The 18,678-nt window shown below is 44.6% G+C and overlaps 1 protein-coding gene across 5 annotated transcripts in view; it reads right to left on the bottom strand.

Moving 5' to 3' along the window:
- The window catches only part of gramd1a (GRAM domain containing 1A), a 34,648-nt gene that overhangs the window by 7,186 nt on the left and 8,784 nt on the right, over window positions 1–18,678 (bottom strand). For 3 of the 5 annotated variants that reach the window (XM_062985264.1, XM_062985267.1, XM_062985265.1), the window contains 14 exons: window positions 12,306–12,519; window positions 11,939–11,959; window positions 10,953–11,037; window positions 10,661–10,764; window positions 10,304–10,399; window positions 7,649–7,729; window positions 6,920–7,038; window positions 5,685–5,904; window positions 5,445–5,586; window positions 4,877–5,020; window positions 1,763–1,884; window positions 1,481–1,623; window positions 526–629; window positions 1–170 (listed from right to left, as the gene is read on the bottom strand). The exon at window positions 1–170 is cut by the window's left edge and continues 28 nt beyond it. In XM_062985264.1, the coding sequence (XP_062841334.1) occupies window positions 1–170; window positions 526–629; window positions 1,481–1,623; window positions 1,763–1,884; window positions 4,877–5,020; window positions 5,445–5,586; window positions 5,685–5,904; window positions 6,920–7,038; window positions 7,649–7,729; window positions 10,304–10,399; window positions 10,661–10,764; window positions 10,953–11,037; window positions 11,939–11,959; window positions 12,306–12,519 (1,765 nt within the window). Of the gene's footprint in view, window positions 171–525; window positions 630–1,071; window positions 1,624–1,762; window positions 1,885–4,876; window positions 5,021–5,444; window positions 5,587–5,684; window positions 5,905–6,919; window positions 7,039–7,648; window positions 7,730–10,303; window positions 10,400–10,660; window positions 10,765–10,952; window positions 11,038–11,938; window positions 11,960–12,305; window positions 12,520–15,743; window positions 16,649–18,678 lie in introns of those variants that run through there. The other 2 variants (XM_062985269.1, XM_062985268.1) reach the window with 2 other exon arrangements.

The raw sequence follows: 18,678 nt of genomic DNA, 5'->3' as shown, positions 1-18,678 counted from the left end.
GCCCCCTTGACCAATAACTCCACCTCCTGGCCCCGCCCCCTCGGAGCGTTTCAAGCCGGTGTGTTTGCGCCTGCGCAGAGTGGGAGGGGCTTTACCCGCCTCCGCCCCTCCTACACACACCACCGAAACCTCGGACTGAAGCAGAGTCTCCAGCTTACACACCTCCACCTCTGTACACACACACACACACACACACACACACACAAGCGCATACATTCATGTCAAAATTCATCTGTTTAGATTAGTTTTTATGTGTTGAAATTTTCCTAGTCATATCCTATTCCCCAGTTGTGTCCCATCTACTGCTGCAGACCCGGACCCTGACAGAGGAGGCCCGTACAGGTATCAGTATCACGTATGGAGAGTCACGCGCTGATTCCCATAATCCCCCGTCTCTGTGCAGTACCTCATCCAGCAAGCAGAGGTCGCAACTGCAGCAGTGATGAGGAATGCTTCAGCTCTCCCATCCTATTTCCTCTCATGTTCTATAAAACCGTGTGTGTGTGTGTGTGTGTGTGTGTGTACCAAGGTGTCTGTAGTATTCCTCTATACCACTCCAGGTGTTTTTTTCTATCAGAGTTTTCACCAGACTCCATGGCTGCTTCCTGTAACAGATATCAGACGAAACCCTGCACGCACACACACACACACACACCTGTTATTACTAGATCTCGACCTAAACTTACAACAACCACCAAACCAAACATCAGGTAGACTCTGTAAGGGCTGAAACAGGCTTTTACGTCCTCATTTTTACATGTTAATGCAGAATAAAAATGAAAATAATAAGGTTTTTACACCAGATTGAGTTTTGTAATAATAATGTATGATTTTGTTTGTGTGTATTAACCCAGTGTTTAAATAAATAACAGAAAGTACGATTAATCTGCCAAACACACTAAAGTACCCAGTCTGTAATTTAATGGGTAAGGGTTGTGTGCGTGAGTGTGTGTGATTGTATATATGTGTAGGTGTGTGTGTGAGACCTGAGGCGGCTCTTCTGTATGCTGATGGAGGTGATGCAGTATCTGTGTGTGAGTGTGTGTGAGTGTGTGTGTGTGTGATTGACACCTGAGGCGGCTCTTCTGTTTGCTGATGGAGGTGATGCAGTATCTGTGTGTGTGTGTGAGTGTGTGTGTGTGTGAGTGTGTGTGTGTGTGTGTGTGTGAGTGTGTGTGTGTGTGTGTGAGTGTGTGTGTGTGTGTGTGTGAGTGTGTGTGAGACCTGAGGCGGCTCTTCTGTTTGCTGATGGAGGTGATGCAGTATCTGTGTGTGTGTGTGAGTGTGAGTGTGAGTGTGTGTGTGTGTGTGTGTGAGTGTGTGTGTGTGTGTGTGTGAGTGTGTGTGAGACCTGAGGCGGCTCTTCTGTTTGCTGATGGAGGTGATGCAGTATCTGTGTGTGTGTGTGAGTGTGTGTGTGTGTGTGTGAGTGTGTGTGTGTGAGTGTGAGTGTGTGTGTGTGTGTGAGTGTGTGTGAGACCTGAGGCGGCTCTTCTGTTTGCTGATGGAGGTGATGCAGTATCTGTGGATGGTGTAGAAATAATCCTGGTACGGGATTCCTGAGGTGATCACCTCCGAGTCCACCACGTAACACACACCTCGAGAACTGTTCTTATGCAGAGTCTGTGGAGTCACGCACACACGCACACACACACGAATACAATCTCAAACATCTGGGTTAAACATCAGATCATTACTTATGATGCTGAGATGCGTGTGGGGACATGAACCAACACTGTCCTGATGTTCCGAGTGTGTGTACCTGCGTTTCCACCACAGGGGCGGTTTTAGGGCCGAGGGGGTTGTTAATGGCGATGGTGTAACTCAGAACCCGGGAGCTGGTTCCACTACTGCTGTCTTTCTGCCAGTCCTGCACCGACAGATCTAACACACACACACACACACACACACACACACGAGTTTAATAGCGACTCATAAACACATTCATAAACATTAAAACGGTTTGTTTGTATCTGAGGCATCATAAATAATAACTCTGAGGAGCTCCAGGATCAGTTTATGGATTTAGAAGCTGTGGTTCTGGTTCAGAGCTTCAGATCTTCACTTTCAGTCGTTTAAGCTTTGATTTTAAAGCTTTTAAGTCCATTTTTGATGATTCCCATTCCGGCTGACAAAAATCCGAAGCTTTACAGTGGTTCGACTCCACGAGTCTTTACACTGCTGCTCATATCAGGCTGTTCCCCTCAAATCCCACACCGTCCACATATTTATGACTCTGTTTACAGTAATCATCAGTTTTGTCTAAAACTGTAAAAGTCAATTAATAACACTTTCTTTAAACTAAGGATTCCACCATTTTCATTTCATTTTCATCAACACTACGCCGCACAGGACGCGGTTCATCTCAGGGCTTCGGCCAATCGCAGCCAACCGTGTCTGAGTAGACGTCAAACGGCCGACAGCACAGCTGAGATTTAAAGCAATAGCACCAGATCCCAGCAGTAGTGGGCTGGCGTACCAGTACCAGTATATACTTTACATAGATATACAGTACATGTGGATGTATGTACAGGACAGGCCAAAAGTTTGGACACACTTTCTCATTCCTGTGGTTTTTCTAGATTTTTTTTTTTTTTTTTCTACATTGTAGATTAATACTAAAGACATCCAAACTATGAAGGAACACATATGGAATTATGTAGTAAACAAAAAAGTGTTAAACAAACCAGAATATGTTTTATATTTTAGATTATTCAAAGTAGCCACCTTTTGCTTTAATGACAGATTTGCACACTCTTTGAAATTTTCTCTTTATTAGGTTTCCACCTGGAATGGTTTTCAATGAATGTTTGTGCCTTGTCTAGAGTGAAGTTCTGGAATTTGTTGCTTTTTTAATGTGTTTGAGACCATCAGTTGGGTTGTGCAGAGGTAGAGTTGGTAAAATATAAAACATTCTGGTTTGTTTAACACTTTTTGGTTCACTACATAATTCTTCATAGTTTAGATGTCTTCAGTATTAATCTACAATGTAGAAAATAAAAATAATCAAGAAAAAACATTGAAGAGAAGGTGTGTCCAAACTTTTGGCCTGTACTGTATGTATGGATGGATGTATGGATGTATGAACGTATGAATGTATGTATGTATGTACAGTGTATCACAAAAGTGAGTACACCCCTCACATTTCTGCAAATATTTTATTATATCTTTTCATGGGACAACACTATAGACATGAAACTTGGATATAACTTAGAGTAGTCAGTGTACAACTTGTATATCAGTGTAGATTTACTGTCTTCTGAAAATAACTCAACACACAGCCATTAATGTCTAAATAGCTGCAACATAAGTGAGTACACCCCACAGTGAACATGTCCAAATTGTGTCATGTATGGACCTTTGGATGTATAGATGTTTGGACATACGGATGTATGGACGTATGTATGTATGGACGTATGTATGTATGGACGTATGTATGTATGGATGGACGTAGGTATGGATGTACGGACGTATGGATGCATGTATGGACGTAGGGATGTATGTATGGACTTATGGATGTGTAGATGTATGTATGGACGTATGTATGTATGGATGGATGTACGGACGTATGGATGTACATAGGGCTGGACCATATGGCTAAAATTTATATCACGATATAACTCCTATTTTCGGTCGATACGATATAATCTCGATATCGATATGAATAATTCTGAATAAAGCTGAATACACGACTGAATCAGTCCTTCCTCTCTTATCAGCTATTTCATCTGCTTCTTTTTCAACTGTGTACAGTGGCGGAGCCAGACAATTTCCATAGGCGTGGCCAGACTGAGACCATCGCTCACACAGGGGCGGCACAGAAACTGTCTGATACCTTATTTTTTTGTATGTGGCAAGTGGCTGTTGATCTAGTAATGTTTTGGTCACTCACTTGTTTACCTATACAGGCAGTGAATGTCATGTAGAATTACATCAAGCCTAACATAATAAGCTTTTTATTTTTTTTTCTCATTTTCCCTGACAAGTAAAAAACTAAAATATAGCTTATAACCTTAACATTACGAGGAAGAATTTCAAAGATATTCCTTTGCAATACTTGATCATTTGACTTCAAACTTGTGTGACCTGATGAGACTCATCTGAACCCCAGAACATGCCAGTGTGAACGCATGGAAAACACATTTTAATTTTCTGTCAAGAATATGACACATTCTGACCGACACTATTAAGCCAAATCAGCATTGAAAATTCACTTTACTTTTAATATCCTTCTACAATGCTGGGGCTTCTTAACACTGAATATTTTCTGTTAAATAGAAGTGTTATTTAAATTCCATTAAATTGTTTTTCGGAGAAAAAACGCCAAATTTAGAGGAAAACCGCCCAATCTGGCAACAGTGGAACACGCAGAGCCCGTTGGTGCCTTTACTCTTAGCACGCCACAACTAATAAGTATTATAACTTAGTATAACTACTAAATATCATTAGTACTCAGTAGTAGTACTTCTTCTGTAATTGTGTTGGTGGTTGACATTTATGTTGAGTGTTTGATGGAGAACTACTTGAGGTGCGCTGTTGAATTGCGTCCCTGTAACACCGGCAAAGCTGACGTAATATATATCGTTCGAATTTGTTTAAAAATCATATCACCGTTATTGAAACATTTTCTATCGCGATATATATCGATATCGAATTATTGTCCAGCACTAGATGTACAGATGTATGGATGTATGGACGTAAAGATGTTTGAATGTATGGATGTATGAACGTATGAATGTATGGACATACGGGTGTATAGACGTTTGGATGTATGGACGTATGGATGGATGGATGGACGTATGTATGCATGTATGGACGTATGGATGTACGGACGTATGGATGTATGAACGTATGAATGGGTCGGTGGCGTACTGACCGGTGAAGTTGCGCTGGGTGAAGAGGTGCTGGAGGAAGTGAGTGTCGGAGAACAGCAGCTCGTAGAGTTTATCCACACTCATCCTCATCACTGCATTAATGTGGAGCCTCCCTCTCAGATCCCCACAGAACGAGAGAACCTCACCTGAGGAACACACACACACACACACACACACACACACACACACACACACACACACACACAGCTTATCATCCAACCGCAATTATTCCTCCCTTATCATGCAATTTAGTCATTTCCAATTCTTGATTATGAATCCGCGGCACTTGTTTTCACCCGTCAGTGTTGGGATCCCACAGAGAACTGTATCGCACATGGAGAGACACGCTAAGCTCCATGTGACCGCCTTCCACTCGGCAGGCGCCCAGACCAGCCGCTTAATTCAATTAATAAATGGGGTACAGAGCAGCAGATGGGCTACAGTCAGTAAATGTATAACCACAAGCACAACGAAGGATTCACTTTCCCACTGAGCTAGCTGTTAGCTGCTAGCTCTTAGCCCTTAGCTGCAAGCTAGTGGTTTCCTGTGGTGTGGTATCATGATGCTCACTCTCTTCCTGCGTGTCGGACGAGTTGCTCGGGTCAGTGGGAAGCTCCTCGTCGTTGGTCATCTCCAGTGAGGACAGGTTACCCACAGGTGCCACGTGATTGGCTGACTCTGACTGGTCGTCCTGCGCAGCTTCCTCCGGGTTCTACAGCATCGAGAGAGAGAAATGAAACTCAGACTGTTCTCCCAGTTCCTCCAGAACTTCCCCGGTCCAGGGTTTCCTCAGGGTGGCACCGTACTCACCGGAGCAGCGCTGGCAGAGCCGGGAGGAGTGGAGGGTAAGGTGCTGGGGGAGTGCACGGTCGGGGTCGGGGTCGGGATGGGCTCGGACTCCGCGGCAGGTCTGGAGGGCTGAAGCTCTGCGGGCTGTACGGAGGAAGAGGAGGAGGACGGAGGAGAAGAACCGGGGGGTACAGACGCCACGGCTGGATCCATCACATCAGAGCAGGAGTCTTCACCGGGACTGAGGGGGAGAGCAGGAGAGAACCGTCAGTACAAATGTAAACATGGCAGGCTCTTCTGTTGTGTGTTTATTATAATGTAGTAGTGATGGGGGGGTAGCTGGGGGGTGTTTTATCAAACCAATGAGCCAAAATTTGACCTCATTAACATCTGATCAAAGCAAAGTAAAAATGAGACCAAAACTGAACAGCCAAAAGTATCTGGACACCCATTTTAGCCACAATTACTGCATTACGAGTGCATAAATCACATTTAATCAGCTATATGCTCCAAACTTTGTGGTAACAGTTTGTCCTAGCATGGCTGTACCAATGTGCAAGATGAAAGTTTGGTGTTACGCCCCTTTCAAACTCAAATCCTAGGGTGGCAGGGGCACGATGGTCTCCGAAACATTAAACTGGATGTAAAAAATCTCGATTCTTAATTTGTGGCCACTTCTCATCACCCGTCAGTGTTGGGATCCCAAAAAGAGCCGAATCGCGCGCGGAGAGCCACGCTAAGCTCCATGTGACCCCCCTCCACCCGGACAAGAGACTGCTTATCACGGCTCCTTAATTCAATTAATAAACAGGGTACAGAGCAGCAGATGGGCTACAGTCAGTAATTGTATAACCACAGAGTTCATCTGTACGGTAGGTTTAGCTTATAAAATAATTAATGAATCTACAAAGCAGATAGGTGTTCCTAATAAAGTGCTCGGGGGGACTTTCAGACTCAAATTCTAGGCTGGCAGGGGTACGATGGTCTCCGAAACGCCAAACTAGATGTAAAAAATAATACCTGGCAGTGGTGGGGTTTGAACCAGCGACCTTTTGATTACTAGTCCAGTACCTTAACCACTAAGCTACAGCTACCTTTTTTGTTTTCAAAACGGCACGATGCTAAAACCACGCCCGTGTTCGTTTAGTCAGGCAGCACAAGCACTGCAGATCGATTCGGTTCTCCGTGTGTGACTAAGACCCAGAAGAAGGAACGCGTGGGCGTGGAGCACCAGACCCTGACCAGATGGGACTCACAGCAGGCCGTTGACGTGCTCGGCGTCGGGAGAAACGTAATCGTCGTCCTCGCTGGTCAGTCCCAGCTCGGTCCCGTAACACTGATGTACGATGTGCCACAGCTCCTTAGGAGACAGAGTCTAACACACACACACACACACACACACACACACACACACACACACACACACAGAAATCACACGTTTATAAGCGACTGGTGAGTAGCAGTGTGTACCAACAGCCTGTCTGTGTGTGTAGGCTGGCATCAGCGTGTGGCATGTGTTAGGAACGTTCCTGAGTGGGTTCCAGAATTTCCACCTACAACTGTGTAGGTCTCAGGTTCACGAATCAACCAATGAGAACGCACGGATATGAGCAGGTGCACGTACAAGAACGATACAAGTATATGCGTGTGATAAATCAGCGGCTGTGTCACAAATACATACCAAATATAGTAGCGTGTGGTTTGAGACACAGCCACTCGGGTTGCCAGATGCAGCAGCGCCCCTCTTCAGCTACGTGTGCAGAACAATAAAGCGGATTTTGGACACCAGCCCTGAAATATTGCACGCACCCGATAGCGCACTCCTCATATTTTTACGCCCTTACCTCTCAATTTAGTCATTTCCAATTCTTATTTATTTATTCTTGAATCTGAACGTGTATTAGAGACGATAAACGGCATAGTATGACCATGTCTCAGCGCCTCCCTGTGACTACTAAATGTCCTGTTAGTGCGGTGAGTCTGACCTTCTCCACCAGAGCGTTCTGCCAGAGCTTGAAGATCATGGTGTAGCTACGATCCCTCGCTCCGAACGACGTGAAGAAATGCTGAGAGAGGACGGGGAAATAACACACACGGTCATTACACATACACAACATGGAACAGGTACAAAAGCTTTACTTTGGGGAAGGTCCTTTTTGTTCCCTGATGTTGATGATATCATACTGCAGGAGGGAACCACCCCCATACAAACTCCTAAAATCATTCAGGCGTGGCTGTAATTTAACGGAATGAAGTCCATAATCTCATAATCAGCACATTTAAGATCATCTAAGCTCAGCAGGTTCTACAGACCTCGACTGCTCTGCTATTTTTAGAATAAGTGGAGGATTTTTTGCCTGAAGAAGGGCCAATTGTTATATTTTGTCCACGCTATCACCCACCTGGACGTTCGTGATGCTTGTAGTGTGTAGACGGTGTTTGACAGCATCAAGTGGTGCAGCGGTAAAACACACTAACCCATCAGTGCTGAGATCCTGAGTGGGTGGAGCTTTGGGCTATCAACCAAAAACATTGAGAGTTCAAATCCCAGCTCTGCTATTCAGCCACTGTTGGGCCCTTGAGCAAGCCTCCTAACCCTCTCTGGTCCAGGGGCGCAGCGCAATGGCTGACCCTGCAGTCTGACCCCAACTTCCACATGAGCTGGGATGAGCTACAGTGTATCACAAAAGTGAGTACACCCCTCACATTTCTGCAGATATTTAAGTATATCTTTTCATGGGACAACACTGACAAAATGACACTTTGACACAATGAAAAGTAGTCTGTGTGCAGCTTATATAACAGTGTAAATTTATTCTTCCCTCAAAATAACTCAATATACAGCCATTAATGTCTAAACCACCGGCAACAAAAGTGAGTACACCCCTTAGTGAAAGTTCCTGAAGTGTCAATATTTTGTGTGGCCACCATTATTTCCCAGAACTGCCTTAACTCTCCTGGGCATGGAGTTTACCAGAGCTTCACAGGTTGCCTCTGGAATGCTTTTCCACTCCTCCATGACGACATCACGGAGCTGGCGGATATTCGAGACTTTGCGCTCCTCCACCTTCCGCTTGAGGATGCCCCAAAGATGTTCTATTGGGTTTAGGTCTGGAGACATGCTTGGCCAGTCCATCACCTTTACCCTCAGCCTCTTCAATAAAGCAGTGGTCGTCTTAGAGGTGTGTTTGGGGTCATTATCATGCTGGAACACTGCCCTGCGACCCAGTTTCCGGAGGGAGGGGATCATGCTCTGCTTCAGTATTTCACAGTACATATTGGAGTTCATGTGTCCCTCAATGAAATGTAACTCCCCAACACCTGCTGCACTCATGCAGCCCCAGACCATGGCATTCCCACCACCATGCTTGACTGTAGGCATGACACACTTATCTTTGTACTCCTCACCTGATTGCCACCACACATGCTTGAGACCATCTGAACCAAACAAATTAATCTTGGTCTCATCAGACCATAGGACATGGTTCCAGTAATCCATGTCCTTTGTTGACATGTCTTCAGCAAACTGTTTGCGGGCTTTCTTGTGTAGAGACTTCAGAAGAGGCTTCCTTCTGGGGTGACAGCCATGCAGACCAATTTGATGTAGTGTGCGGCGTATGGTCTGAGCACTGACAGGCTGACCCCCCACCTTTTCAATCTTTGCAGCAATGCTGACAGCACTCCTGCGCCTATCTTTCAAAGACAGCAGTTGGATGTGACGCTGAGCACGTGCACTCAGCTTCTTTGGACGACCAACGCGAGGTCTGTTCTGAGTGGACCCTGCTCTTTTAAAACGCTGGATGATCTTGGCCACTGTGCTGCAGCTCAGTTTCAGGGTGTTGGCAATCTTCTTGTAGCCTTGGCCATCTTCATGTAGCGCAACAATTCATCTTTTAAGATCCTCAGAGAGTTCTTTGCCATGAGGTGCCATGTTGGAACTTTCAGTGACCAGTATGAGAGCTGTACTACTAAATTGAACACACCTGCTCCCTATGCACACCTGAGACCTAGTAACACTAACGAGTCACATGACATTTTGGAGGGAAAATGACAAGCAGTGCTCAATTTGGACATTTAGGGGTGTAGTCTCTTAGGGGTGTACTCACTTTTGTTGCCGGTGGTTTAGACATTAATGGCTGTATATTGAGTTATTTTGAGGGAAGAATAAATTTACACTGTTATATAAGCTGCACACAGACTACTTTTCATTGTGTCAAAGTGTCATTTTGTCAGTGTTGTCCCATGAAAAGATATACTTAAATATCTGCAGAAATGTGAGGGGTGTACTCACTTTTGTGATACACTGTATATGACAAATAAAGGCATTCTATTCTATTCTATTCTTGCGTTCCAATCTCAGCTCTGCACTCAGACACATGATTGGCCGTGTGTCTGTAGAGGTAGGGACCATGGCTAAAACAGGGTTCCTCATCACTGGTGTAAGTGTGAACTCTGCTGACCCCTGTGCCCCTGGCAGTTAAAAAGTAAGGGTTGGTTAATCGATGGTGGGCGTGGCAGTACCGACGAGTGACATAAGCTCCAGTTTGACACCCCTGGACCGTGTAAAAAAAAAAAAGAAAAAGAAAAAGAAAAAAAAAAGAAGGGGGGTGAAGATGTAGGTTTGTATGCTAGCACCGCACCTTGTCCTGCTCTGTGTTGATCTGGATGGCGTTAGGAATGAGCTTAGCCGTCTTCTCTTTGGTCAGACTCGTCACCTCCTTTATCAGAATGGTGATCTAGAGATGCAGAGAGAGAGAGAGAGAGAGAGAGAGAGAGAGAGAGAGAGAGACAGAGAGAGAGGATTTCATGAAAACATCTACAGTTATTCACACACACACTCACGCTCTTGCATTTATTTATTTATTTATTTAATGACATTTGTCATTGTGTGTTCTGTACCACGAATTGTACAGAAATGACATGGTAGAATGTAGGAGTTTAGAATGTTGGATTTGTGGATTATCACATGTGTGTGAGCGTGTGTGTGTGAGACGTACGGTGGTCTCCCAGCGGAAGATGTTGCTGTAGAAGCAGATCCAGTTTTCAGAGAGATAGAGGCGACCCTGCAGCAGGATGTCCTTCTGAAGAGCACACGAGTAATCTACACACACACACACACACAACTTGACTCTTATGACAGTATCTCAGGTGGTTGCTAGGGTATTGCTAGATGGCTGCTGTGGATATCAGGTGATGCTTGCAGTGTTAAACAGCTGATATGATATTCAAATTGGTTGCTAGGTGGTTGCTACATCATTTCAGGATGTTGCTAGTGTGTTACTGACTCACCCACGATCAAACGCTCAGAGTCCGGAAGTTTCTTAAAGATCCTGCGGAATTCTTCATTCCTCTGTTTATACGTCGGACTGAGAGCCTAAAAATAACAACAACAACAAATATATCGAACACCCTCAGCAATAAAGCCTAATAAATATAATCAAACTAGATAAACAAAGAGAGAGAGAAAATACACAGACACCTACAGATCAAACCAGACAGAAATGCAGACAGACACAAAAGCAGACAGACAGAAAGCCAGATGGACAGCAAGGCAGACAGACAAACATGGAGACAGAGAGACAGACAGAAAGCAAAACGGACACAAAAGCAGACTGACAGAAATCCAGATGAACAGAAAGGCAGACAGACAGGCAGACCGACAAAAGGCAGAGGGACACAAAGGCAAATGGATCCAAAGGCATAAAGTTAAACAGATGGACAGACAAGTAGACAGACAAAAAGGCAGACAGACGGACAGAAGGTAGACAAACAGAAAGACAGACAGACACTAAAGCAGACACACAGAAAGGCAGACAGACATGAATACAGACAGGCACAAAAGCAGACAGACAGAAAGCCAGATGGACTGAGAGACAGACAGACAGGAAGGCAGACAGACAGAAAGATAGACAGAGAGAAAACCGGCCAGACAGACAGAAAGGCAGATGGACAGAAAAGTAGACCGACAGACAGAAAAGCAGACAGACATGATTACAGACACAAGGGCAGACAGGCAGAAATGTAGACAGACAAGCAGATGGGTAGACAGGAAGACAGACAGACAAACAGTTAGACAAGATGGACAGAAAGCCAGACAAACAAGCAGACAGACACAAAGGCATCAAGGCAGACAGAAGTACAGAAAGGCAGACAGATAAGAATACAGACAGACAGAAAGGCAGAGGGACCCACAGGCAGACAGACAGATAAGAATACAGACAGACAGACAGGAAGCCAGACGATTGTGAGCTGTGATAAACAGAGGAAATACTCACGTTGTACCAGCTCTGCATCTTCTGTAAAACATCAAACACAACACAAATCATTTAGATAAACGTATACACTCACACACACTCTCTCTCTCACACACACACACACACACTACAGTGGGCACTTTATTAGGAACACCATACACACACACAGCAGGTTTGGCTCCCAGACATTCGTGCTGTTTTATGCCAAATTCTGTCCCCACCACCATCAGCATTTTACATCCTCCTCAGTTTATCAGTTCAGGTCAGGCTGTGCCCACTGCCTCGTTTGGCAAGTCTAGAGAACCTCATGCCAACAGTTTGGGGATTGTCCTTGTCATTGTTCTTGTAGGCTGATGCTCGTGTTATAAAGAAACAGCGGTGGACTGACCTTGGCGTTGCGAGAGAAGTGCCGCGAGCTGATTGGGTAGCTGGAGGTGGACGAGGAGGGTGTGGGGAGCAGGGATGATGAGGAGGAGACTGTGGGCAGTGAGGAGCTTTCAGCTCCGCTCCCTCCGGCGCGGTCATTAGAGCCCTCGCCCAGCACCCGTCTACGCAGAGAGGGGGAACTGCCCGGGGTGCTCCGGGGAGAGTTACTGGCCGTACTGGAAAACACACACACACACACACACACAAATACAGTTAGTGAAGGACTGTAGACAGCAATTTTTTAGTACTGGGAGTTAAGGGCCCAACAGAGTCAACTTGGCAGTGGTGAGACTTAAACCAGCAACCTTCTGGTTACAGTTCCAACATATATAAGCAGATGCTTTTATACAAAGTGACTTACAGTACTGTGACAGTATACAGTCTATAGATTAAGGGCCTTGCTCAAGGGCCCAACAGTAAGAACATGGCATTAGTGGGGCTTGAACTAGAGACCTTTCGATTACTAATCCAGAACCTTAACCTCTGGGTTACAACTGCCCTTTGAACGTTGAGCTGCCACTTCCTTCCTGTCAAGCGCCACACGTTACCCAGTAGCACAAGGGTGATGTGATCGAGAATTTCACACTCACACACACTCACACACTCTCACACACTCTCTCACACTCTCTCACACACTCTCACACACTCTCACAGATGAGGAACTTGCTTAAATAAGCTCGTTCCACTGATGTAGACCATTCTGAGGAACTAAACATTAGTGGAACTCCACAGAGGTTCCTGTTCCGTTTCCACCATGATGCAGGTACCACAAGTAACCAAGGTAACCGAGGTGACGAAGAGGGTGTGACGTGTGGTCATGATGGCATGTGATGGACGAACATGAAGATCTGAAGCTTCATGAGGAACAGTGGACACCTGACCATGAGCATGTTGGATTTAATATTCCAAAAGGACGGGAATTTTTCTGCTGTAACAGTCTCCACTCCTCTGGGAAGGGCTTGTCACAAGATCTGTGCATTAGTGAGGCCGATTCCGTCCCCTGAAGCTCATGCGTATGATGTCTTTAAGAGCCTGGCTCTGTGGTCAGGGGCGCAGTGGGAACGTTAAAATCACGGCTACATACTTCTGGCTGAACGGTGTTGCCGAAATAATCTGATGGTTGAGAAACTGTGTGAAACGTCGCCGTGTGTCCCAGCGGACTGAGATTCTGGTCTGTATTTATATGTAAACATCATCTCCAAGGCTGCAGGGTTTCAGGAATCTGGATTCTGTACACAAACACCACAATCCACCTACTGAAGGTCAAACCGCTTCACAGGCACCCGAGGAACGCGCTATATCTAAAGCCGTCACAACAACAACCACAGCCCCGCCCAGTCGCAGCTCTGTACGGCTGCTCACAAGACTGTGAACAGTGTGTCTGTGTGTGGGAATTTGTGACTGCATTTGTGTGGCTGGGCGCTGATCGATCAGTCGGTGTTCCGGTTCATCCCAGAGCTGTTGACTGTTGCAAAGTCAGAAGCACGTCATTTCCTTTATATGATTAATTTATTACACCAACTGTTGCAGCTGAAACATGTACATTCAACGATTAGAAGGGGCGTCCCAATACTTTTCTTTATTAGTGTTTTTCCATCTTATTTGAAGTTTGGTGGGTTTTTTTTATTTTATAATAAAAATGTATAATAAAATTCCTTAGAACTCGAGTGAAATGAAAGAACTTTGAGGTGTTAAATCTCTCTGATTCAGCACCGATCGTTCAGCTCATCCCACGACCACAGAATCATCAGCAGCTCCGACGCTCAATGTACAAAGTGCAAAGTACAGAAATAGTCAGCAACCCGGTTAAAAACCCACCCGGGCAGAACTAACACACGTGTGTGTGTGTGTGTGTGTGTACGTGAACACTGTAAGCCTAAGAGCTTCAGTCTTTCGTCAGCAGAATAAACGATCGACTGAACAAAACCAACACAAAGAGCCAGCCCTGCAGGTCCAAGCTTCTCACAATGGGTTCTGTGGTGAATGACCCGGGGGGCTGTGATCACCATCAGAGTATTATTTACTATTAATCCTAACAATAAAATTATTTACATTATTCCTTATAGTATAGAATAGAATGCCTTTATCATACATACATACATACACACATGTTCAGTACAATAAAAATTATTTCTTCGTGTATCACAGCTTGTTTGGAAGCTGGGGTCAGAGCGCAGGGTCAGCCAAAGTACGGTGCCCCTGGAGCAGAGGGTTAAGGGCCTTGCTGGGGCTGGGATTCGAACTAATAGCCTAAATCTCCACCCACTAGGCTCATTAATATCATATTTATCATTATTATAAATAATAATAATAAGAAGAACTGTATTATTCATTATTATATTTCCTGTTGTGTATTGTTTATTATTACTATAAAAATATGCATTTTATTAATAAATATTATTATATTAACTATCACTATTGTTATAATTATTATATTATGTATTCTAATTCCTAATAATATTGTATTAAGTATTGTATTTATTTATTATTAATTAAATATTATAATTAATATTATTCTTATTCATACAGATAATTTAATTTTATATAATATTATTAATAAAAATAAAAATACTTGAATAAATATTCTATTACATTTCTTAATATTTATGCTATTATTATTATATTAATTATTACTACTCTTAATACCTTTAGTGTTCTGTTGTTTTTATTACTATTATCTTTATTTTTGTTATTATTATAATTATATTATGTATCATTATTTTTAGTTATATTTTATTAAGTATTATATTTATTCAAATTAATTATTTAATATTATGAAAATATTATATAATATATTATTGTATTCTTACATTATTGTTTTTGTTAAATTAACTATTAATTCTATGATTATTTTTTATTATTAATTCTATTATATTTCTTGATATTTATTGCTGTTATTATTATAGTCATTATTACTCTTAATACCTTTGATTTTGTTCTGTCAGTATTATTATTACTATTTTATTATTATTATATTATTACTACTATTATTATTATTATTGTAATACATAAATGGTTTCAATATTGAGGCTATTAAAGAAAACGACATAATTTCTGTATTTGGAGACAAAATTAAATACAGTAATAAAACAATAACTTTATAAGCACATTTATAATAAAACTAAAATCTTTATGATGCTAACAGTACACCTGATGTAAATATTGATCATGGGGGTGAGGTGGGTGCATTTCTATTTACATTAAGAAACTTTGAGCCCCCACACACCCCACCCATCACACCCTCCTCCTGTATAATGTGATGCCAGGCTTTGTGTTTCCCTGCACACCGGTGTGCCACCCAGCCTGGCATCATCATCACCAGCATCATCATGTTCTCCTATTACAGTTCACATCTCACACAGGTATGAGGGTGTAAATAAGGACCCGCGGTGCCACTTACTCGAACATCTCAGCAGCTCCGTGCTGTCCACTCACGTCATACCGGGAGGATGTCCATGACTGACTGTGCGCGTTTCAGCTTCATACGGGGCTGACAGACGCTCATGTCCGACTGGATTAACTCACACACACACACACACACACGCACGCACACACACACACACACACACACACACCGCACTGCGCGCTTTAATCCACCAGTTCATCTAACAGCGAGCCGACCATCCACCGGCGCGCATCGGTTCCATTCCCAAAGCGCGTCGGTCTCCGCGAACGGTTCCTGCTCGGTTCCTCTAGGGTTCAACCCCAAACGCGAGCATTTCCCCCATCGGAGTCCTTTCAATCACCGAACACAAGAGTGAAAGAATAACGACAGAGAGAGGGAGGAGGAATCAGGAGATCAGGAGCAGGAGGTGGTGGTAGAGGAGCAGGAGGCGCTCCAACGCCCTTTCACGCCAAACCTGGATTAGATTGGACCGACTGGACTGGAAATGCCAGCCTGCTGATCCACTGCACAACACTTTACACACTCTCACACACACACACACACCAGCTCCACATAAAGAAAGAACCTGTCGCGCATGCGCAACCGCGACGGGGATTACAGCGTCTTCGCGCTGCCACCACCAGGCGCATGCGCGGACTTCGTCGTGACGTCATGCTGGTTCGGATACAGCCAAGAGATGCCACGCAGGAGTGCCAGTGTGCAGGAGATGAGGCCTGGCATGGACTGGCATGGACTGGCATGGGCGCTGTGTGTCTCCTGGAGCTCTCGTGCAAAATACAGTCACGTGTGTGCTCAGGGGAACGTGGAAGTCTTCATGTTTTGGGGGAATTTAACACGTTCTCCTATTTTGACGAGTCTCCTGACACATCTGAATGATTTATTTACTGGTTTATTATTGATGTGTTATTATAATGAACCATATAAACGTGCTTACACATTAATGTGGATTTCGAACCATGTCTGTTTACCACAAGCACTGGTGCATGTCGGGCTCCTTAATGAGACACACACATGCGAACACACATGCGAACACACACACACACACACACACACACACACACACACACACACTGTTGTGGGCAGTTGTAGCATAGAGGTTAAGGTACTGAACTAGTAACCCAAAGGTCGCTGGTTCAACCACTGCCAGTTTGTAGGCAGGGCAGTGTAGCCTAGTGGTTAAGGTACTGGACTAGTAACCCAAAGGTCGCTGGTTCAAGCCCCACCTCTGCCAGGTTGCCACTGTTGGGCCCTTGAGCAAGGCCCTTAACCCTCAATTGCTTAAATAATATACTGTAACAGCTGTAAGTCACTTGGATAAAAGCGTCCGCTAAATGCCGAAAATGTAAATGCGTTACTGTTGGGCCCTTGAGCAAGGCCATTAACCCTCAACTGCTTAGACAGTATACTGTCACTGTACCATCACACCAGCTTCTACTTGTATAATCTGCTTCTTACTGGTCTAATCCCAGGTCAAAGGTCAGTTGGTGAGGGGAGGTCAGCGGCAAATGTTGGGACATCGAGCAACGAGGCGTCAATAACCGGGTGAAAAGACGATTCTCTCTCGCAATACTGACAGTTTTCACACACACGTTTCATAAATCTGTGTGAAAGGCAGTGAAACGCAAGCACACACACACACACACACACACACACACACACACACACAAATTACAAGTCACGTCCACCCGGTCTCATCCACAGTAAAGCTTTCTCACACACAGACCTCACGGTAAACAGAAGGACGGACTGAACGTCCTTCGGCCACATGCAGTGCATTCTGGGAGACGCGTGGAAGCGAGCCAGCCTCCCAAGGGGCTGAAACAGAGGGACACAGGACCTCAGCTTGTCCTCTTCTACCCAAAATAACTCCTGAACTGGTTCCACTCAGGCTTCTCAGAACCTAATGCTAAGAGCTTATTGATCTGTGTAGGTAAACACGACAGGACGTCCTGATAACCCCAATCACACAGAGAACACGTCTGTCCACTCAGCAGCTCCCGGAGCAGCGGAACATCCTGCAGCGTCTGGACTTTAGCACCGCACGGACCGCCGGCGGAGCGGCGTGATGGAGATACTGCTGGAGTCGGGGGATACGATAACATACTGATATCAGCACATCACCACAGAGCGCTCTGACCACTGGGGTGAATCGGAATGTCGACTGTGAGCCAGGCCTACACAGTAACACCCTGGACGGGACGCCAGTCCATCGCAGGGCAGACCCACACACACACACACACACACACACACACACACACACACACCTATAGGGCAATTCAGTGTCTCCAATTAACCTGACTGCATGATTTTTGGACTGTGGGAGGAAACCGGAGCTCCCGGACGAAACCCACACAGACACGGGGAGAACATGCAAACTCCGCACAGAAAGGACCCGGACCGCTCCACCTGGGAATCGAACCCAGGACCTTCTTGCTGTGAGGCGACAGTGCTACCCACCGAGCCACCCAATGTACAAACAAATAACTTAATCAATTATTAAATTAATAAGTGTACGGATGAATAAACTAATGAATGATGGAACAAACAAACTAATGGCTGGATAAATAAATAAATAAATAAATAAATAAATAAATAAAATGGGTGAATAAAGCAGGTGTGTATAAATAAATAAATAAACGGAGGTTTGAAACTGGAGCTGCTGGTGCTGATTAATATAAACACTGAGAGGTGAGAAACTCCTCATATCTGTAACCTGATCCCATCACACACTATACACACACACACTATACACACACACACTATACACACACACACACACATGTACACTGACACCATTTCTCTCTCTCTCACACACACACACTAAACCAGGGCTTTCCCGAGCGACCGATGTGAGCAAATCAGAAATGCAAGGACACACCGCGCCCTTGGCCAGCCTCTCCGTCTCCAGGCTCTGATTGGTGGGTGATGA

The sequence above is a fragment of the Trichomycterus rosablanca genome, chromosome 23 (assembly GCF_030014385.1).
Source record: "Trichomycterus rosablanca isolate fTriRos1 chromosome 23, fTriRos1.hap1, whole genome shotgun sequence".
In the NCBI taxonomy this organism is placed as follows: Eukaryota; Metazoa; Chordata; class Actinopteri; order Siluriformes; family Trichomycteridae; genus Trichomycterus; species Trichomycterus rosablanca.
This window is presented reverse-complemented; position numbering and strand designations above follow the sequence as displayed.